Below are 23,941 nucleotides of genomic sequence, written 5' to 3' on the forward strand. Positions count from 1 at the left end.
TTACATACACAACACTCTAATAAGTATAGAAAGTCCTACAATTTAAATTTTTTGCCAGTTTTATTTTTCTTCACATTTTAAATTCTTATCCGTCATTCACCCAGGTATCGGGATAAACTCTGCATGTTTCTTTCAAAGACAAAGTGGTGGACAAAACTTTATGAATCACAAGAAGTGCCTGCATTTGCTCATTTTATTTTGGTCAAGAATAGCACTGGTTTAACACCAAACCAATACAGGTGTTGGCATCCATGTACCTTGCTTACAGCCACGAGATCCCAAAAACAAAAAACACTTTTTCAGTCATTGTGTGTAGGCTATAAAAGTCACTTTCATACTAGCAGAGATTTCATTTTGGATGGGCCTACTCTCGCACATTTAAATGTTTAATTTCCAAAACATTGCAGTGATTTGTACATGAACCTTTAGAGTTTATTGCTATGGCAACAGTAGTGTTTACAATATTCTTTGTGTGAAAGAGGATTTTGTCTCCTCCTGAACAGAATAACAATTCAGATGTTTTCATTGCAGTTTTTTTTAAAGGTGGTTTAAAATATGCTCTAAGAAATACATTTGCTTTGTTGGCAACAATCACGGTGTAACAGATTGAGAGACTCTGAGAAGAACAACACTACAAAATAAGAGTCCTTGGTGAATTGTGTGGAGGTGAGGGGGAAATTGTTGGAGATGTGACAGGGTGTTTATTTTTGGAAATGTGCAATACTTTTGTTAGTGTGTATTCAACTTTAGTTAGTGTGTAATGTTGCTGTTTGAGCATAAACAAGATCTGCAAGTTTACAAAGCTCCCCTCCAAAGGGAGATATTTTATTGAACAGAATCCACTTTTCAAGAACTACAACAAACGGGTCGTTTGGACTACAATGCATTTTTTTTCCGGATCTTGTGAAGTCACTATGTTCCTCATTTACGCAATCTCCGCCCACGGAATTCGCAAAAAAGGGGATGAGGCCTGGCTGTGCTAGAAAAGATGAAGAATGTTATCGCTGTTTTTCCACCCTGGAAAAGTTAAGGCGGATGAACGAAGGCTGAATCCCAATTCTCTGTCTTACCCCTTCCCCTTACCCCTTCCCCCTTCCCCTTAGTTTTGCACGTTCACGTGAGAGTAAGGGCTATCCCAATTCTCATTTTGATCAAGGGGTAGGGCTAAGGGGAAGGGGTAGATACCCCTTAAAACCAAGAATTTTCGCGAGCTTACTTGAAACCAAGGGGTACCCAGAATGCACTGCGCAACCGGCAACAATGGCGGGCATACCATCAAGAAAGTCTCATTTTCGGCTTAAATGATTGATTGAAAAATTATGACAGTCTTGTTTTGTGCTCTACACAGTCATGTACATATATATTTGCAACCATGTTGTTAACTGAAACGTTTTTAAACGTTTTTAAAAATCGCTGGTCTGCTACGCTAGGCTATGCTAACGATACATTGCTGGTTTGCACAATCAGTCCCGCATTTCTCTGACTAATGTCCGGGATTCGGCTTTTGTTTTCTACAGTCGCCATTCATTATGTGTAACGTTTCATTATTTGACACTGACACGTATGTGCCAGCTTTGCAGGTCATGTATTCAGCTTCAAACGGATCCCGACTGATACGAAAACACAGGAATTTAAGCAATGCTAAAACGCACATAAACCGATCACTTGTTTAGCGTTCATGTACGTTAAACACTACATTCAGATTCACCGATTTGAATGAATTCAGTCCGATTGAAACAACACTCTGTGCATAATGAATAGCGACGGCAGAAACCAAAAGCCGAATCCCGGACATTTTGGGTGATCCCGAAATCCAGGCGACATGTCCAGGAAAAATATACGTGCTTTACATATTGTAACGCGTTGTGTTAGGAGGGAAACAAAATAAGGATAGCTCGCAGCTGAAGTATTAGGCCAGACAGACTCACGGAGGCGATTCACTCGCAATTTATTGACAAATCAAACTCCTGCAACTGTCTGCCACACGCTCCACCTTGCCTTCCACAGCGTCACTCAATAAAACAAAGCAAGAATAATGAGCATCAACACAGAAATGACCCACATACATGGGGTTGTTCGAGTCGCACGGCACAGTACCATAACAGCCCGTTCAACAGAGAGCGCGCAGCTCTTAAAGGGGCCATACTTATTTCCACTCGTTACAATATACTGTCCTGTATCACACAGGGACGCCGGAGTATGATGTATGATGACGTAACCAAGTGGCGTCTCATTTCATAGGGGTATGTTTTCAACCCTAGCGCTTACCACTCGGTTTCGAGGGACAAGGGCTAGGGGTAAGACGAAGGGGTAGGGGAAGGGGTAAGACAGAGAATTGGGATTCAGCCTTAGAGTGGTTAAAATAAATTTAAGAGAGGAGCTGTAATTGTCAAATTTGTCAAATAATGTTTTTTTTTTAACAATCAAGCATGTACATAATCTAGTACACCCCAAAAACAAAATCAAGTTGAAATCAAGTTGTATAGACAGAGCTCATTCTGCTATAGATTCTATATATTCAGCTATACTGCTATATCAGTGGTTCAACAATGAGGTCTGTGAGCCACCATTCTGTTATAACAAAAAAGTCCAGCGGACCTAGTTAAAACACTGCACACATAAGAAAAGGGGGGCGGTCCATGCCTGGCCGCTATAGGTGTGCTCTTTTAAGTTAAAGGAATGATAGGGAAGTGGGGAAAGCCAGCGCCTAAACAGAATACTTTGCTTTCGGTGAAGGGAAGCAATGTTAATAGAGTATAAGCACTGCTCAATTTAGCAGAGGATTATTATAGGCTTTTGTACTGCGAAAACTAGTTATCTTATGGCTCGTTTCCACCGAGCGGTACGGTACGGTACAGTACAGTACGATTCGGGACGGTAAACCCTGATCTGACTTGCGTTTCCACCGCCAACAGTACCATACATGATAGGCATGGTGTAGCCTATGCCGGAAAGAAGCAATCGACGTAATTTTCGCGCGAAGAAGAAAGCGACATAGTAAACAACAATGGATGTCATACAGTAGATCTTGTTCTTGTTTCTTGGCATGTAACTGTTTGTCACAATAAGCCAAGCGCCAACATTAGGCGTTTCTCAATACCAAGTACACAAAGTTCGGACTTGCCAAGTCCGACTCAGGAGAATGAGTCCGGTAATTCTGCAAATGTAACAGCGCGTTCTTGAAAGCGTCACTCAGCTCGCTCTGCTACTCCGGTTATCTCTCTCTGTAGCTACATTTTAGGCGACAATAAAACGAAATATGTTATAAAACACAATTCTGCCTTTTTTTCGTTTTCATTTTAAGAAATCTTAAATATTTGCCACACAAATGTGGTTCAGGCAACACGTATTGATTATATTCACTGCATGTATAACGTTAGCCTATTTATTTATAACAAAACGAAATATAAAACACAACCCTGCCTTTTTTCGTTTAAATTTTAAAAATATTATACATATTAATATGGTCCAGGCAATATGTGCATTTGTACTCCGATCATCTTCACTGTAATAAAATTAAAAATTACAAAACTCAACCCTGTCTCTTTTTGTTAAATTTCAGTTTTATCAATAAAAGCCATTATAAAAGTATAAGTAAAAGGTACACGAAGCTAACCCTAACTCTAACCCTAAGAAAGAAAGCAAACAATTCAGTCAAACATACAAAGTCAACGCTCTAGTCTAACGTTACAACGGTAAAGTTAAATAGCCTAAATATATAAAGTTATGAAACTTCACTTAGCCCCCAGCCAAAACGATTAATTTGTTTATGAACAAATTATAGATTCACGAGACCAAAGATCACCTGTTAGGTCTACACAAGACAAATTATATCTCATGTTTAACCACTACAGAGACGTCAGAGTCAGCGGCAAACGTCAGAAGGACTAGCCGAGGAAAGGCTGTTCCAGGTGGGGTACATGAGCGCCAAGCGCCTGGTGATCGCCTAGAATGGATCCCACAACCTGGATCAAATTTTCATAAATCTTTATAAATAAACCACAGATTTGAGCTTTAAACAACTACAGTCTCGCCTGAAAAAAATCTTAAAACTACATTTCGTGACACAGTAACAGAAGTAATAACAGTTATGTTGTCATTGCCCTTGTAGCACTCTGACGTCTCTGAAAGTGACGATTCTCTGTCAACCAATCAACGTTCTGCAGTGAGTCTAGCTCCACCCTTTAGGTACCTTACCCCTGTGCTAGGTACCCCAACGGAAGGGTACCGAAGAAGTGGTACGGTTCGGCATTTTGGTATCATTCACAACTTTTGACAGTGGAAACGGAAACTGTACTGTACCGTACCGTACCGCTCGGTGGAAACGAGCCGCCATACCAACAGGACCCTTGAAGCTTGCCAGGAAACATTATACAATCTGGGAAATGTGTTCGGCAAAGCCTATCCTACTGCTTTCACAGTAAAAGCAGTTACCTCGCTTCAAGCGGTGAACTGCTCTTTACTCAGCAAACAGTGCTTCATCCTCTGTCCAGATATGCAAATGCATGGCATGCTCTGCAAGGCATCTAATACTACATAAAAAGGTGATAAGCAGATATACGCTAGTTTATTCGCAGAGCATCCCGTTTCAACGCCGTTATTGTGTCTGCTGTCTCAGCTCAGAATGCCTCAGTGTAACAAGCAGAGGTTCACACACTTCTAGCAAAATGTGTGATAGAGTTAGTGCCTTTCAAGGATCCGTGCTTTTAAGTTGTACACACATGTACTTAACTCTGGTACCTAGCAATATCTTGACGAGGACACCGGCACTACCTCTGTTAGAGGCGCTGACATTCTGCATTTGTATGATTAATTTTCAGGAATGATTTACTTTTTTAATTATTTAAATTTGATGTGTATATTGTCCTAACCAACCCCTAACCCTAAACATAACCAATGGAAACCCTCTTGAAATATTCAGCAAATTTGTTTCAATATATACAACCCTATATTGTGGTTTCAAAGTTTTCTTGGAAAACAAGACTTTTTATTAGCCAAAGCAACTGACTTAAAGTTGAAGTATGTCATTTGTTTTAATGTTACATGAATCATCTTAACCTAGTTTATTGTTCATTCATCACTACTATTAGTATGCCATTCACGGGTTTATCTCCCTCAAAAGTGTAAACATTGAGCCTCCCAGGCACCATCGAAACATTGAGAGTGGTCTGCTCAGATCTCTTTCCAGCTCAACCTATTGCAAGAGTTTGGGGTCATGGCTAGTGGCTACTGTAGCAGGCTGAGGTGTTTAGCCAGTGTGGGACCATGGCTGATGTGTTATGTGGGAAAATACATGTTGCTTAATTTACAGAAGTGTAAGCCAAAATTCTCTGCATTTATACCTTCAAAGATTAAACAGGTCATGAACACATGCTACATTGAATACCTTACATAATCAAATGTACCAGTTCATAAGGTTTACTTTGTTTCCAGTGTAGTCAGCCTCAAACCTTGTTTAAAATAAGTGCAGATACTTTGGATTGGTTTATTAAAACACTCGCATTCACTCTAGACGGAGTGTTGGCCTACTCAGTTGCTTAATCATGACACATAGCAACACAGTTAAAGGTATTCCTAATATATTGGACCTATTATTGAAAGTAGCCTACTGTTACTTATTGAGAAATGCGTTCACACACCCATAAGAGTTGGGGGAGGCTTGACGCACAAAAGGGCCATTTGTAAGGTTGTTTGAAAATATGCTTTATTATTGTAATTCCGATAGGTGCCTCTTCTGTCACAGAAACTACATACTTCACCTTTAACAAAGTGCAGTTAATGTGAAAACTATTTACACTACAAAGTAGTTTGTTTCTGATTATGTTAATATATTTAAATATGAAAACAAATTTTACAGTTTACAGCATCTAGCAGCATAATGAACTTTTTGCACAGCTAAAAATAACAAACTGCCATCCTCAAACTGCAGTCTCTGGTATTGCAGCTTTATACTATTGGAAAACATGGCGGGAAGCTGTAAGAGATTTTACTAAAGTGCTGAGGGAAAATTACATTTTCATTCAGCCTGTTTGCCGTTTTCTTTTTTTATACCGAACAATGTAAAAAAAAAAAAAAAGTAAATTGTAACTGGTTGATGGAAAAGCTATTGTGCATTCTAAAAATCGAAATAGGCTGATCTGGATAAAAAGGTATCTATAATTATTCACACAGCAGATAAAATGCCTATAATCATTTATCTTTTTGACTCATCTCGTTTCTTAAAAAAAAGTTTGAAAGGCTGAATTGTGAGGTTTATTATTTTATACAACTTTTAGTCTAAAGTTTATTTGAACATCTAGTATGCTAGTAAATAACATGTCACATTGTTAGTCACCCCAACAGCATTTTTGTACATTTAAAATCCGTCATTTGTTGTTAATGTTATTGTTTTAATGTTTATGCATACAAAAATTGCATAGTGCTTTAATTTTGTTTGTTTTCATTATGAAACTTGGTGAAATGATTTCAGTGTGTGTATCGGTACTTTGTGAGCATTTCTATGACCTTTTTTTAACAATAACGTGATAATATTAATAATCATAATCATGATTTTGGTCACTATAATCTTGATTTGTGAAAATTAAATGTTCATACTGTTTCATCTCTATCTCTTTGTTTTCCATTGTTGCAGATTAGGTCTGCAAACTGGATGTTATAAATGTGAGATGATAAAAAAAGAAAAAGAAAAAACGTATATATAATGTCACATAGAAACCTTTGACTGGCATCCTTATCCATCATGCCCGTGATCAGAGAAAGCAATGAGTCACATAGCACTCTTCTGACATGCTCTCAGATGAATAACGGTAGCAGTGATGTGTTCGTCAATGGAATACCCCTCTCTCTCTCTCTCTCTCTCTCTCTCTCTCTCTGGAATGTGAGCTACAGTTATTAATCTGGCTCTTAGTATGGTGGATTAGATGTTTGGCAGTCACCTCTCTAGGATTTCTGTGATAATCGGTGTTACACGGTTTTCAGCTGCACACCGATTACATCACTTGCCCACCGCGGCACCGCCCCCCACTGTCATTTTTTAATTTAATTTTTTTAATAGTAATAAAAATCATTTAGTTCAGCTAGAGAACAGACACTAAAATTAAAAACTGAACGTGTCTGCTCAATTCAGCATGAGCTGAAAGACAGTCACAGAACAGATCAGCAGCAGGAGTCAGATTTAATTTATCCCGTGAGGCGAGCTGACTGACAAGACGATGGCAGAAGATTTGATTTCAAAGCGATGTAAAAGTGCCTATTTTGGATTTAAACCAAATGCTAATAGGGAACCTGCAAACATAATCATAAAGAATAATAATGAACCCAGCAATCTAGCAATTGCAGCCCCCGAATTGCCACTAATTCGAGAAGCGAAAGTAAAATGTGCACCGGTAATACTTCTCCCATCCTCTACGCAAAGGTATCATCTCCCTGCATTACTGAAGATTTTCTCATATAGTTTTTAAATCACTTACACTCTTCTGCTCACTTTTATTAGACAGAGCGTGTAGACCTCAGGGAGAAGAATTAAAACAGAAACAAAACATTTCCATGTCAGAGTACAGCATATACTTGCAGTCAGGTTGGAACTGTTGCTATGGTTACAACAAAAGGCCAACCTACTGTGTCAGACTGAATAGTGATAAGGATGCTGAGAGCTCCAGGTTTAATTATTTCCCCACTTTTCAACCCTCTAGATTTGCAAGTAAATTACTCATAAATGCATCTACATTTCACACTAGGCAACTAAATAATTGCTAGCCAATAGCTGTTGTTAGCCATTGGCTAATAAATTATAAAATTTCACTCGCAAGTGATTGAGTTGGAAGTTAAGAATAAGTTTAGCACAGATACATTTTCACTGCATGTTGTGTCCTATTACTGCATTAGAGCGCATACACTAGAATGCTCTAACTTATTTTGACAGGAAGAAATGCATAAGCTAGAGCAGCTCAATTAATCGTTAAAAAATCGCAATCTCCATTCAAACACCCACACGATATTATTCCTAAATGTCAATGATTCAGCTATCTATTAAACCTTTGACAAGTACGATCACAGCGGAACTTTCAAATCTGCTTTTTTTTTCAAATTGCTTACAATGGTCGTTTAAAGCAAGTCGTTTAAAAAAGTTGTGCGAACAAATGATACTGCAGTGGCTGTTACTGACTATTTCAATCTAGCGGGTTTGGGGTCTCGTGTCGCAAATCCAATGATGATGCAGTGACGATTCTCTCTGACCAATCAGTGATCTGCAGTGTTTACACTTCACATTTTAGTATCTGTACGGCTCGCTAGGAACCTCAACTGAGGTGGTACTAAAAAAAGTACCAGGTACTAGGTACTGTGTACACCATGGAATAACCCCTAAAAGTGAGCCATACCAAGCCGTACCATGCAGTGGAACAGCGCCATAATTTACCATGCCAGGCTGTAATATTAAACATGAAAATTCTTTCAACATGACTTTTATATACCATTTCTAATACGGATTGACTAACATTAAAACTCTTCAATTTACACATAAGAAACAGCCTTTGACTTGGTTTCCTTTTAAATATTGTTTACATTCTCACCAAAACCAAACCTTGTATCTAGATATGTTCCCAAATATAGTAACCCTTATTTTGCTCTCTCTCAAAACACTCAACCTTTTTTGTTGTATTTTCCAAATGTGAAATAAAATACAACATTTTGACAGCACGTTTGCCGCGATCAGCTAATCTTTTCAAGGCCTGCTTGGCTGCTTCAACAATGCACTGTAAATCTCTTATTTACATTGTGTCTTAACTTTCTTTGTCATGAGAGGATTCTCGAGCATGTAGAACTCAGCACTGAACACAAACTCACTGTTTTGAGCGGAGACTATCGCATTCAAGAGATCAACAGATATGTCTGTGATTGGCTACATTGCTCAACGCTGCAAAAATACATTGTAAATACGGTTTGACGGTCTCCAGAATGCGAATACAAATATGCCCTGGAACACTGGCCAGATCTCTTATCGCCAATTATTTTAATGTTGAAATATTGTAGTGTTTACTTCGCTTTAGCTTTACTGACTCTGCTGTATTCACAAACTCCGGCCAGTGTCGAGCTAATGGTCCTTTAATCCATGATAGGGGCCCACACATTTGTGCAGATGCATTAATAACATGAAAACTTCAATTCCGATATTCTGAATATACAAAAAAAAAAAAAAAAAAAGATTGAAAATGAATATCTTATGATTCATATAGGCTTCTGGGTATTTGTTTGGGGTAATCCATATTATCACAGAAGTACTGGGATAGTTCTTGTATAAATTTCTTATATAAACACTGATTTTCCAAACTGCTGGTCCAATGTGCCTATAGCGTAATATCATACAGATACATTTCTTTTTAATTGATTATTACATATTTTAATTAAGGTTTATTCATTGTTACAGAATGTAAACAAGGAGACATAATGGATAGCACTCGTGTCTTCGTGGAGGTGGAAAAACAAAGTTCTTTATGACCTGCAGGATTTCTTGTAAAAGATTTAAAAGCGAAAGAAAAGACAAGAGTCGGCTGTTTTTGTCTATTGTAAGTTTCAATTTAAAATGTTTGTGATTTTAACATATAGCCTGTTTAAATGTTTTGCCACTTGCTTCAGAAATGTAATATATAAATATAAAGTATTACTATATAAATATAAAGTAATAAATTGAATAAAACGTTTAAATGTAGTACGTTTAAACGTGACATCTATGAAAGAGTGTAGGCCTATACAAAGAGTACGCAATGCTGACGAGCCATGTTCAGTAACAACTTTTGGATTTGAAATAAAAATAAGTAAATGTGTTTTGATACAGCCATGGATCAGTTGCGCACTGCAAATGCAGCATATGTGAAAGCACAATAGCGCGTGCTGCTGCTGCTGCATCGCACACGTAGTACAACACGCACTGCATACAGAGTATGCGTGAAACAGGTGTAAGAGCTCATGCAGCACGGATACAGACAGGCATCCGATTTTCTCCCAACTCTCTACTTTTACTTTAGACATAACTGACTGTTTATGTAAACCTTGTGTGTATTTGACAGTTTAAGCCCAATAAGACGCAAAAGATAACTTAGTTCAGTACTCGCGTTGCAGGCTTTTAGTGTGCGTGCTTCGGTTGTACACGTGCTCAGAACAGCACCAGGCGGAGACACCAGAACTGCAAAAGATAGAATGCACTGTAGTACGATATTTCTTCAAAAGCGGTACACATGTCAAAACGAAATGCAACGCGAACCAGGACCTCATTGCTTTCACATATCACAAAGAACTCGAACCACAAACGGACCCGGTGGTCTGAGTACGTTTAGCTTTTGACAAGACCTACTGACAAGGACCTTAACAAAACACAACTAAAGACAAATCAGTCAGGAAGAATAAGGAGAGAACAATTGTTTATGACCACCACCTGCAAAATCATTCCCTTTTTCGGGGTTGTCTTGCAGTTGCCTCTCTAGTGCACCTGTTGTCACTTTCATTTGCACCAAAGCAAGTTAAACTGATTCGCAATCACTTATGTTCCCTAACTTGGCAAATTGATATCCCTGAAGTTGAATTGACTTGGTGTTATACTGTGATGATTAAAGGCAGGGTAGGTAGAAATGGTCTAAAAATTTTATTTTTCAAATTTGTTTAAACTTTATGTACATATCAATACATAATTAAAATGTAAGTACTCTGAAAAAGAAAGTATCAAAATCGAGTGTCTGTAGACCTCTCACGACTGTTTTAAAGACATCTCATTATTTCCATTCACTCCACCCCCTCATTTCTGTGCTTCTTCCAAAGCCACGTCCCCAAAACACATGAACGCGCGACTCCGACCGCTGAGCTAGAGGACGCATTATTTACCTGAGACAAGCGGAGGGGAAGGGGCATTTTTTTGCCTGGTTTGCCTTCACTAACTGCATATGCCGGTACTGTAAATTTAGATTGCTCTTTCTCTGCCATTGTTTTGGTATTCCTAGGTTCAGTGCCTTCTTCTTCTTCTTCGATAGATTTTATTGGCAGCTTGCAAACATAGTGCATTACCGCCATCTACTGGACGGAGGTGTGATCAGGTTCCGTGCCTCTCGCACTCCTCAAATCAAACGGTCGCGCGCAAGTGGGTAGGTGCTGTGTGGCAAAAGGGTGGTTGCCATGGTTGCGAGAGAGTGACAGTCGCCTAAGCCAATCCTTTGATTCGTCCCGAATCGAAATAATGAGCTGTGTTTAATACAGATTAAACGGTCTAGAGTCACTTGATTTTTATACTCTTTTTTTCAGAGTTCTTACATTTTAATTATGTATTGATATATATAGAAAGTTTTAACAAATTTGGATCTTTAATTTTTAATAAATCCTACCTACCCTGCCTTTAAGTGTTCCCTTAATTTGTTGAGCAGTGTATTTTAAGATGGAAAAATGTGGTTTTACAAATTGAAATGTGGATTTCAAATGAAAGATTGCTGTCAAATGTCACACCCAGGTTCCTAACTGACTTGTCAGAGCAGCCATCAAGTGTTAAACAGTATTCTAGGTTATTACGTGCTGAGGTTTTTGGTCCAATTATTAAAACCTGTTTTTTCAAAATTTAGTAGTATGAAATTACATGTAATTCATTGTTGATGTTGTCGATAATGTCAACTAATTGTTTCAGCCCTATTAGTCCAGTCATTTTAAGCCAAAATGGGGGTCAACCTAGGACAAATTGCAACAGAAGCAAACTCAACTGATTTTGTATCCTGATTTTGAGTAAGGAAAAAAAAAGCCCCAAAGAATCCCATTCGGAGAAAGTAAAAAAAGAGAGACCTAAATAGCCTATTCATACGCCTATTCATTATTTTTCTCATGTGAATAGGCAAAAAATTTAACCTTTAGATATCACCTTGAACATCACTGAGTTGATTACTTACGTTAAGACAAACAAAAAAATTGATTACAAGTTTTTTTACATTTTTTGGTAACATGGGCAAACGGTACATAATAATGTATGCGCTAATTTGCATAAATAACACAACATATCTAAACATTGGATATAGCCAGGTGAAAATGTCTTGTAGAATATTGTTGACATCTTACAGTAAAAGACAATAGAGGTGAACAAATGTCACCATAAGGATTCAGTCATTCATTCAAGGTCCACTCAACTGTCAATCAACTGTCACTAAGCTGTCACTCAGGTAAGAAAGATTGGATTACATGGATTATTCAACCTACATTAATAAAACATTACCTGGTGATTAACTACAAATTATTGGGAACATCTGGATGTGTGTTGAGCTGTGGTACGACTATTATTGGTGAAATAATCTCTGCAATAATAATGAATAAAGGCTGGTTTAAAGTACTTCTCCCTGCCTCTATGTATTAATGCCCATCGGTAGCCTAAATTGGTTCCATTCAGACCTTAACATTAAGTATAGGCTATTACTGTTATATGTCAACAAGATTCAACAAGACATTTCCACCTGGCTATACCCAATGTTTAGATCTGTTGTGGTATTTATGCAAATGAGCACATACGTAATTAGATTATTAGTTTGCCCATGCTAACAAACAATTTTTAAAAACTTGTTATACATTTTTTATTTGTCTTGATGTAAGTAATCAACTCAGTAATTGTCATGGTTATATCTAAAGGTTAAATTTTTTACCCCATTCACGTGAGAAAAAGAATGAATAGGCGTATGAATAGGCTATATTTGGGTCTTTTTCTAAACTTTCCCCTAATGGGATTCTCCGGGGCTTTTTTTCCCCCTTATTCAGGGCATATTGAGGATACAAAATCAGTTGAGTTTGCCTCTGTTGCAATTTGTCCTAACTTTTTTCATAAAATGGCTGGACTATATTAGCAGTAGAACATAGCATAGACAAACCATGATTTAATTTGGAGACACAGTACATTGGTTGACATATTGTTTGGTACTATTATATCTAACCAGCTGCTGTTCAACAATTCATGAGATGAATGCTTACCCATCTCAAAGTTTATATCACAGTATTCAGCAATCACACTATTTGTCACAAAAAAAGAAAAGAAAAAGATTTGTGACAAAATTGTGTAGCCCTGATGTGAAATTTACAGATTCAATATTGGATAGGAGCACCACAGGAACTTTTTAATCTTGTTTTATAATTGTTGTGTCCTGAAGCATTGCGTTTAACCTCAGGATGCTTAGGGTAGGCTGTACCTGTAATTAGTGCTCTGTAAGCTACTTCTTCATGGCAGGTAACCATGTAACATCTAATTAGTGAGGTGACTTGAGTTTCTCTTGGATTGGAGATTATAGATATAGTAAACCCTCTAGAGAAGTGCTTCCTAAACTTTCGAAACTGTGCACCTTGTCTTTTTCAAGGTAAGAATTTCACACACTCCTATGAGTCATAGTCACATTTTTAAATCCTTAGAAAATATACACATTTTCTTTATAAATAATACTGATATTGTTAGTGATATAAATGGAGTGCTTAAATGAGGTTCATAACATTTTGAAAAATGAAGAAAAAAAACAAAACACTTGCAGTTGTGTTGTTCAGTTTTACTTGCAGTTGCTAGGGTATTCTAGATGGCTGCTAGGGTGTTTTGATTGGTTGCTGGTTGGAGTTAGGTTAGATTGGATGTTCTGGTTCACAAAGTTTGGGGTTTTAGGGGTGAGCCTTAGTACAGTAAGCGCTAATAAAACAGTGGCTTGTATACAGCCATGTCAAGAACATTAAAAATACATTATTTTGTTCCCTTCCACAGTTTGGTATGGCTAAGAGTTCACATTATTTTTTTACATAGTCTCAGCCTCATTGACAGCAGTGCAGGTTGGCGTTACTCTCTCTAGACTCTTTGTGTATGATGCCATGCCTACTGTGCCATGCACTCAGTTTTTTTTTCTATGCATATCCCAGAACAAAGCAACTCACTTTGTAGGAGGGCTGCTTGTTGGTACAAGGTTGTGTATTTTGTTTTGCGGATCTTGGGTTCAGGTTTACTTAAAAATAAACCCTCTTTTTATAAAAGAGCCAGACTTAAAGGAGTCATGAACTGATGACCTGAGAAATCAAGTTTTCCTTGATCTTTTACATACAAGAAGTAATTTCACTATAAAACCATAGCGTAATTTTCAGAACTCAAAACTAACCAAACTTTGGACTTGTTAGTCCAAAAACTGTTTTTATTGAAACCAAGTTGCCAAACTGACTAATTTCTTACTTTCTGGTTTTTATTACGTAATAGAGAGGAATATATCAGCACAAGACTTGAGTGCACAGATCAACTCGTACCTTTACATCATTGCCCCAACCCACTGCTGCGTTATATTGAAAACAGAAAAACTACTAGAACAGTAGGGCTTAAAAACGTGTAGGGCTTTATTTGTTTGCTTCATTCATTTTACTGTGTATACTTTGTTAAACAAGCTGCAATTCTTCACATACTTTGCACACACACATTATTTAGGAAAGATATGGACATGGACCCGATAGTAATACTGCAATATGTAAGTAACCGTGTTAATTCTAATACCTAATCTGTGATCAGTGATTTTTATTTATTTTTATATTATTTATTTATTTATATGTGAGGAGGACTAATGTACAGTCAGACATTTGTTTATTGCTGTTTATGCATCTGTAGATGAAACCAGTGTCTAAATGGTTTTGATCAAATAATTCACCCTTTATGACAATTCACCCTTTAATGGAGCTGTAAATCACTTTAATTTTAGCGCAGGTCAGCAACTTGTGTTCTGCACTTTCACCAAAACTCCTATTATAATCAATGATGATGTCTGTGCTGCTCAATGAATATCTCATTTACATAATGTTTGCACTGAGTTAGTTATAATGATGCATTCGTAAGAGTGCAGATGGAAATGGAAAAGTCGTAGCATTCATGTGCTCAACAGACTGGGATCTGTGGATGGCCTCACTGCTGCAACCTTTTATTCAGTGGAAGTAGATCTAAATATTATGCTGTAATCATCACTTTTTATTCTGAATGTTCCAATCCAATCTGACTTCTGACCTATAATGCTGCCTGAATCATAATCATACACTGGCTGAGCCTGGTTTCTCCCAAGGTTTTTTCTCCATTCTGTCACATGATGGAGTTTTGGTTCCTTGCCACTGTCACCTTTTTCGCCTTTGGCTTTTGGCTTGCTTAGTTGGGGACATTTCATTTAATATTCAACAATATTATTGATCTGCCTGCATTGACACCATTCTCCAGAGTGGCTGTATATTAATAAACTAGATTAACAACTTTTTTTACAACAAAAGGAACCATCACTGAACTTACTTAAGCTGGACTGTCACGCTATTTTCTTCTAGAAACAAACTTTGTTGCATTATTTTCCTGTTATCTCTGTAAAGCTGCTTTGAAACAATCTGTATTGTAAAAAGCGCTATATAAATAAAGGTAACTTGACTTTTCACAATTAGTTAATCTTGGCAACTGCAAAGTAAAGAAAAAAAAAATAATTGTTAAAGTTTTCCAAACAGAAAGTTTGCTACATGTAATGTCAAAATTTAAAAACAGCAATTATGCTCACATAATGTTGCAGTGCTGCGCAATCATGAAAGTTTATCCTTTTAATGTATTTTTAAGCCTTGCCCATTTCAATTTCACTCAATTTTAAAGGGGCCATGAACGGCATTATTTTTATATTTTATTATTTTATGTTTCCTGGTGTGCAATGTCGTGCATATAATATTAGTTTGATTTTTACATCATTTTTTTTCATAATTCAGAAATAAAAGGCAATTTTCCTACCCTGATTTTAGCCCTCTGAATGCTCTGTTTGATGGGGCGTGTCTGCTGTAAGACTTTAGTGTAAACACCCACTTCTTTGATTGGCTAACATTACATGTAAAGTATTACATGTGGAACTCTCTCAAAATCTTTTAGCATGTTTTTATTATTACAGCTCTCAAGGTTAACTAATCGTAAAAAGTGTTTATAGCGTTATATTTAGATCATGGCATGAAAGGTTGCATCGATGAGCGTTGTAGCCAATCAAAGACATTTTGAGTGGCAGAGGTGGAAAGAGTACTGAAAATTTTTACTGAAGTACAAGTACTGTTACATTGCTGAAATAATACTCAATTACAAGTAAAAGTACAGGTGTCAAAAAAGTACTTAAGTAAAAGTACAACAAAGTACTCTTCTCAAAAAGTACTAGTTACTATTTACTTTTTAGCTGGCGATATTTAATGAATTACCAATATATATTCAATCAAATCATAGATCTTTGTAGAAAATAGTTACTTTACAAGTACATGAATTAGTGGTCACGGTACTGGAATTTCTAACTTTAATACAATACCACAAGATTCAGTGTAACAGTAATCCACTTGAATGGAGCGATTTAATTCAAGTCTTCTGAAGAGACCGTCCACTTTTGTTTACATATTTAATTGATCAATTAACCATTAATATCACTTGCTGAACATCATTGGTCCTTGCTGTTTCATATAATGTAAGTCAATGGGTGCCGTCATTTTTAGAGTCAAAAAAACATATATGCAGACAGAACCAAATGACCTGTAATACACAGCCTAGGCAAACGGTCCTGAGCGTGTTCAAGACAGTGTGCAGCGTGAGCTGCTTTTATTCAGCAAGGATGTGTTAAACTGATGAAAAGTGATAGTAAAGATTTATATTGTTAGAAAAGATTTCTATTTAGAATTAAAGAACCGGCATTTAAAAAAATAAATAAATCAACAAATCCTGAAAAAAGTATCACAGTTTCCAAAAAAATATTAAGCAGCACAACTGTTTCTAACATTGATAATAAATCAGCATATAAGAATGATTTCTGAAGGATCATGTGACACTGAAGACTGGAGTAATGCCTGATGAAAATTCAGCTTTTTTGTATCATAGAAATAAATTATATTTCAAAGTATATTAAAATAGAAAACCATTATTTTAAATTGTAATAATATTTCATAATATTACTGTTTTATTTTTTATTTTTGATCAAATAAATGCAGGCTTGATGAGCATAAGAGACTTCTTCATTTTGAACGGTACTGTGTATATATATACACATACTAACGTGCCTAAGACTTTTGCACAGTACTGTATTGGACAGTGGTGTGATTACTAATGAGGGTCACCTGCGCGCTGCACCTATCTCATAGCTTTGGAAGCGTAAAAGGGTGAGCGACGGCAGGGAAGGACGAGAGAGGACCAGGCCTGGACTTTGTTTTGTTTATGTGTGTGCGGCAGTCGTCCATGAGGGGCTGCCGCTTTTACTTTCATTTTGTGTTTATTCTGGATTAAAGTTTGTGAAACGTTCACCGGTTCCCGCCTCCTTCTTCCCATAACAACATACCTTGCTAAATGTTCACAAGTGCCCAAAAGTTCCAAAACCTAGAAATGCACAAAATCAACAGTTGCTTCTTTCCAAACAGGTCTGCCCAGCCATGATTGAGGATAAGGGTCACCGCGTGACGGACTACTTCGTTGTAGCTGGCCTCACAGACAAGTCCACACCACTAGAACAGGATTTATCTGAAACCAAGTCCAGTGGACCCAAGGCATCTATCACAGACCTGGCTGTCATCAACAAGTCTGCTGGAGAAACTGTGCCTGAAGGTTTCACATGCATTGAGAGCACCTACAGCGGCCAGCCGGCCAATCTCAACCATGGCAGCCTCAAGAGCCCAGAACTCTTCTTGTGTTACAAGAGGGGTCATGGAAAGCCCCCACTCATTGACGTTGGGTGAGTTTTTAGTGTGAATGGCTGTCCCTCTGTGTATCTGTACCCTTGAACAGATTATTATGTAAACAGAAGTCAAACATGAAGTCAAAACAGGTTTTTATGACTTTGTTTAGTGTGGAAGCCATAAAAGTAATTCTCATTATTGCAAGAGCATTGGGAGTGTCTGCATGATCTGTTTGAATCAAGACCATCCAGGCTCGTTGGAAATTCTTGTCATAATCATGGAACCCTATTGCAGGACTTTTTAAGTTAATGACAAAAAAATGCAAAGGTAATTTATCAAAACGGACAAGCTTAATAAAATGGTGTCCATATTTTTCAAAGTGGACCGGTAACTGGAATAATATTATGTAATAATTTTAGATCTATTTTTTTTAATTGGCAGATCAGCAGTTTACTAGCTATTGCCATCCTTGACATGAATCAAGTTTATCTGTAGTCAGTGCAAAGCACTGTTGTTGCAGCCACCACTTTCATGAGACCCACACAGATTTTCAGCATTCAGTGTTGCAAGCAGCCTAGTAAAATGTGTGCACCACTACGACTTATTCTGGACTATGATGGAATGAAGATAATACAAATTTGTAGGGGTAGATGACTGAATAGTAATTGCAAACAAAGGCTACTGTACCAAATATTAACATTGATTTTCTAAGGTACTCAAATACTTATTTGCAGCTGTATCATACAAATAAATAGTTAAAAAATCATACATTGTGATTTCTGGATTTTTTTTTTTAGATTATGTCTCTCACAGTGGACATGCACCTACGATGACAATTTCAGACCCCTCCATGATTTCTAAGTGGGAGAACTTGCAAAATAGCAGGGTGTTCAAATACTTATTTTCCTCACTGTATATACTCAATTTTTCTAGTCATAAACAACCTATCCCATATCCATAGCTGAATAACAGAAGTGGGGCACATGCATCCAAAATCTATTTGTGGTCTCCATTCAGCATCAGCTGACAGTGAGTTAAAATTCAGCTCAAGGTCTTCACTCTTTTATGGATATAGCTTACTACTTTGCCACCGTCAGTCCCACCCCTGCCTGAATCATTACCCTCCCTGATCCTCACCATAACCAAATCACAGCAAGGACACCATTTCCCCTTTTAGTTATCACTAAAATCCCCCTTTTTAGTAAATGTTCATTGTGATTTGGCATGACAAACACCCATTGTATCTTGTCTTCGCTCACCATGCTATACTATTAAATATCAATATTGTGTAATGCACTCGCTAGTATGGCATTTTATGGCACTTACTGTGTTAAAGCTTTTAAATCTATACTCCATATCCCATTTGGGCTCTCTGGAGTCCAGAGAGAGTGTCTCTGCATAATTGGGTGCCTGAACAGCACACCACCTATTATTCAGTACTGTGGTGCTACAGCAGATTACCATATTTTTTAAAGGACAGTTTAATTAACACGGCTTAAAGCTTCTGAATATAAAAAGGACTTATTATTTTAGCTTTGTATCATTTTCAATCTTTCAAAGTAAATATTTTTAATCAATGAACGAAAATATAGCATGTTTTTCTAGCTATAGGCTATATTTTAGCGGCAGGTTTTCAGCAAAAACATGGAATAGAATTTATGCGATGAACAGATTTAATTTAGGCTTTTATTCACATATAAACATTGATCAATGCACTTACATAGAGATAATCTGTCTATGAACTTTTTGAAACAGTTTTGGGGAAATGGACTTTCAATGGAGTGACAATGGAGTGATCAACAGTCTGCCCTCTATTTTTTGTTCGTGAGTCACAAAAACAAAACAAAAAAGATCTCAAGGACAAATTAAACATAAGGTTGCAGTGTCATTATTGTACACTGCTAGATGTTGCTATTCAGTAAAAAGGTACGTTTTTTGTGTGGTTCAACTCAGAAACCTCAGCTCAAGAACAGAAAATTAAGTCAGACAAAAGATTGGCACATCACAAGAAAAGTTATGCTGGAGTACAGCCTAAAGCCCGTTTAACACCAAGTACGATAACTATAACGATAATGATAAAGAAATCGTTCTAAATATGAAAGAATAACAGAGTCCACATCACAACTATAATGATAACAGCACACTGGCACAAAAAAAATAATATAGTTGGGATCACTTTCAGAATGATTTTTTCCAGCTGATGACCGATAAAAACATTGACAGCCAATCAGAATGTAACATCGTACTGAAAAGTCTCTCTTAATATCAATTTTATCCTAAAATTCCTGGCACTAATTCCAAACAAAAGATGAAAAACAAGCTTCTAGTAATGCATTAATACTTACAGACAAAGCTTCTATAAATGATTGCAAAGATGATGAAGAGATTGAGCTACTTTAACCGTGTGACTATCAGCATCAACTGAGTAAACAAGATGGCTGCAATTAAGGTCAGAGGTTACTCTCTCTGACAACATCAAAAACGTACATGGACTAGCACGACCTAGAATGTTGGAAACCAGACAGTTGATGGTAGCCATTGACTTTCGTAGTATTTTTTTTTCTACTATGGAAGTCAATGGCTACCGTCAACTGTTTATTCACCAACATTTTTTTAAATATATTCTTTTGTGTTCAACAGAAGAAAGAAACTCATACAGGTTTGGAACAACTCAAAGTCCCTTTTTTATCCCTTAAAACTCATCTTTGATCACCAAAATTACATAATTAAAAGTTTTTTCCTGTGAAAAAAATTCTTCATGCCTTAAAATAGCTTGAATGCAATTTTACACCCTTGCTTCATTTAGTATGTACGCGGACTCATGAATATGCTAATTAACTCCACCTCCAGTCCACTCGCACCAGCTCACTGATTCACTTGGCCAACTTACTGAAGTAAACGCTGTAAAAATGGTATCACTCTTTACAACGTCGGACACGTAACGGTAATTAATATGATTAGCCTTTTGCTTGACTATGTTATCAAACAGCTAATTATGTGTTGCTAATGCTACACAGACTTTGTTCACATTCGCCATCTCAGTCTGCCTTCTAACAATCATCAGAAACACTTTGAACAAATTAGAACATCAGTGGAGAAAATCATATAGTTCATCACAACATAGTAATACTATGTTACCATACCGGGTTACCATAACCTGGCATCTTTCGAGACACCCCTGCTAGTTCGCTGTTAATGGTATGCTAAAGCTCGCCAGCACGTTGACGTGATTGGTTACAAGGTAGTTTGTGACGTCAGAAACACCAACGATTTCAAACCTTGTTTTTGAGACTCTTTTTTTTCACTGCAGTTTTAAAGAGAAAATACTCTGCAATAGTGTTGACATGAATTTGCACATAGTTTGTCTTAAAGGGCACCTATTATGCAAAATTCGACATAAATGCCAGTGGATAGTGACACATGCCACTATCCACTGGCACATGCCAATAATGTCAGTGACACATGCCACTATCCACTGGCACATGCCAATGAAGACCGGATGTGCCAATACGCATAGTGACATGTGCCAATGGCTTCTGTGCGTCAGATGCCATGTCACTTAATGTTAATACCGCCTCTCCAGTATATTTTGGTCATCATTCGGATGGGGTCTGCTACTGCAGGCTTGTTTTAATAGTCGATAAAAGCAGATGACAAATAAGTTATAACCGTAATTAAACTAAACTATACCTGTTCTATCTCCATACAGCATATATTCTCTGGCTCTGTGGGCATTATTGTCTGACTCCGGGTCAAAATGAACACCGCTACTGAGAGTTTCTGTTTTGATATTATTAGATAAGATTGTCCTGGCTCTGAGCGCGAGCTCGTGAGGCTCCGCCTTTTGGGCTGGCAACAGCAGCTCATTTGCATTTAAAGGGATACACACTAAAATGGCATGTTTTTCTGAGCCCCCAAAAATGACAATTTAAACATGCTGTAAAAAAATATCTGTTGGGTATTTTGAGCTAAAACTTCACATACACACTCTGGGGACATCAGAGAATTATTTTACATCTTGTGAAAAGGGGCATAATAGGTGCCCTTTAAAGCACATTAAAAACACGACATAGACATACAAACAACATTAAAAACTTGATTTTCACCACAGTGGGACTTTAAGGGTGAGTAAATGATGACAGAATTTGAATTTTTGGGTGAACTAACCCTTTAAATTGCTGATCAGTGTTTCTTCTTTGTTGTAGGGTCCTGTACGAGGGTAAAGAGCGTGTCATTCAGGGTTGTGAAGTCATTGAGGCCACACCGTTTGGCCGCTGTGCAAACGTCAACAACAGCTCTGCCACATCTCAGCGCATATTCATCACATACCGCCGAGCGCACCCAGTCCAGCCCCAGAACTCACTGGCTGTGACAGACATCTGCGTCATCATCACAAACAAGGGCGAGACTCCTCCTCATACTTTCTGCAAGGTGAACAAGAACCTCAACTGTGGCATGGTGAGTTGGCCTGAAGATCAAAATAATATAAAACAAAATAGTCCATTGTGCAATTCTCCACCATAGAAAGTCAATAAAATAAAATGCTTAGCTTACATGGCTTTAATATATTAAGGCGAGACACTACAGGTGAATAGGGTAAAAATAACTTTAACTAACTTTAAATTTAACTAGCAGATATCACCATGAAACTTTCCCAGTTGATTACCTACATTAAGATGAGAAAAAAATGTATTACAAGTTTTCTGTAATTTAATGTTTAAATATGCAAATCAGGCATTATCTAATCAAATATGCACTAATTTGCATATATAAAAATCTAAGTATTGGATAAAGCCAGGTTAAAAAATGATTTTTTCATTGTGTTCACATATTAGATGGGAAAAAAAATACAGAGGGATTTATGGATATCTACTTTTGTTATCCTGTAAATCAGAAAATACTGTCAATAGCCTTAAAAAAAAGATTTTCGCCATGTTTTTTGGAATAAAATGTTATATAAATCAGGCTAGGAATAATATATTTACAAATCCCTCTGTAAATGTCTTCATAATATAACTAGGTACAAGTCTGGAAAGTTTGGTGTATATAGGTGCTACTGAAGTGGAGATTTCGGACTTGGAGAATGAGAGAAAAGTCATTTTGAGAAAACGGGCTTTAAAGATTTTTCATCAGCCAATGAGATTGCGCATTCAGCCCTTTTACTTTCACGATTGGTTGCTGATAAAAAGGAAATGACCATATTTGGATCCGACAGGATTGTACACAACAGAGAGAGCTTCCTAACGGTGCTTCTGATGACAGGCTGACGGCAGAGATCGCGGAGCAGCACGTTGATTAAGAACGCGAACTTTTGTTGAATTTATGAGAAATCTACAGGCGCAAACAGACAAAGTGTAATAAAAAAAAGACCTAAATGTGTATTTCGGACTTTTTTTCAACACAAGTCTGAAAGAAGACGTGTTATTGAAGACAAATATCCCCAAATCTCAAAATTGACCAGTAAAAAAACAACGATGTTTTTGCCTGCCGTGTCTCGCCTTAAGACGTGATATTAAATTATCAAGTTCAGTATACACCTTATTCAGGGTTGGGGAGTAATGGAATACATGTAACGGCATTACGTAATCAGGATACAAAACTCTGGTGACTGTAATTCGTTACAGTTATGTCAAAAAACAAAGTAATCAGATTACAGTTGTATTTTGTAAAAAAATTGAATACTGTCAGGATTATAGTGGTTTCACTTAAAACTAAATAAATTAGTATTTTGACATAACGCTATATTGACTGCAGTGATGCATGGATCACGGTTATATCCGTGGAGACTGCGGATATTCCGTGGGTCTGGCGGTCAAAGTAATAAAAACATAACATTCCAATTAATGCGGGTGGGTCGGGGGGCAATGAGAGATAAATCATTAAAGGGGTAGTTGAATATGATTTCACTTTTCTAACTTTAGTTAGTGTGTAATGTTGCTGTTTGAGCATAGACAACATCTGCAAAGTTACAATGCTCAAAGTTCAAAGCAAAGGAAGATATTTTCTTTTAAAGAAATTTGTTTTTAAGGACTACAACAAACGGCTGGTAAGGACTACACAACATTCCTCCAGGGTTAGTGACATCACTAACCCTAAAATTTACATAAACCCGCCCCCGGGGATGCGATTTATAGATTATCAAGACAGAATATGCTAATCAATGACTAGATAACTACACATAAGCTACATCAATTCACCAACTAACCATTCAGAAATGTTTTCTACATTTCATTATACCAGCCCTTTAATGTGTTGATTTTAATAAAGACACGGAACT

General features: G+C 37.1%; 1 protein-coding gene across 4 annotated transcripts in view; it reads left to right on the plus strand.

The window, feature by feature from the left end:
- The window catches only part of dennd4c (DENN/MADD domain containing 4C), a 214,285-nt gene that overhangs the window by 49,042 nt on the left and 141,302 nt on the right, over nt 1–23,941 (plus strand). For all 4 annotated transcript variants that reach the window (XM_084404122.1, XM_084404123.1, XM_084404124.1 and 1 more), the window contains exons 2-3: nt 17,410–17,720; nt 21,870–22,122. In XM_084404122.1, the coding sequence (XP_084260248.1) occupies nt 17,422–17,720; nt 21,870–22,122 (552 nt within the window). In that variant the 5' untranslated portion in view covers nt 17,410–17,421. The remainder of the gene's footprint in view (nt 1–17,409; nt 17,721–21,869; nt 22,123–23,941) is intronic.

Source organism: Rutilus rutilus (genome assembly GCF_951802725.1).
Source record: "Rutilus rutilus genome assembly, chromosome: 3".
Classification (NCBI taxonomy): domain Eukaryota; kingdom Metazoa; phylum Chordata; class Actinopteri; order Cypriniformes; family Leuciscidae; genus Rutilus; species Rutilus rutilus.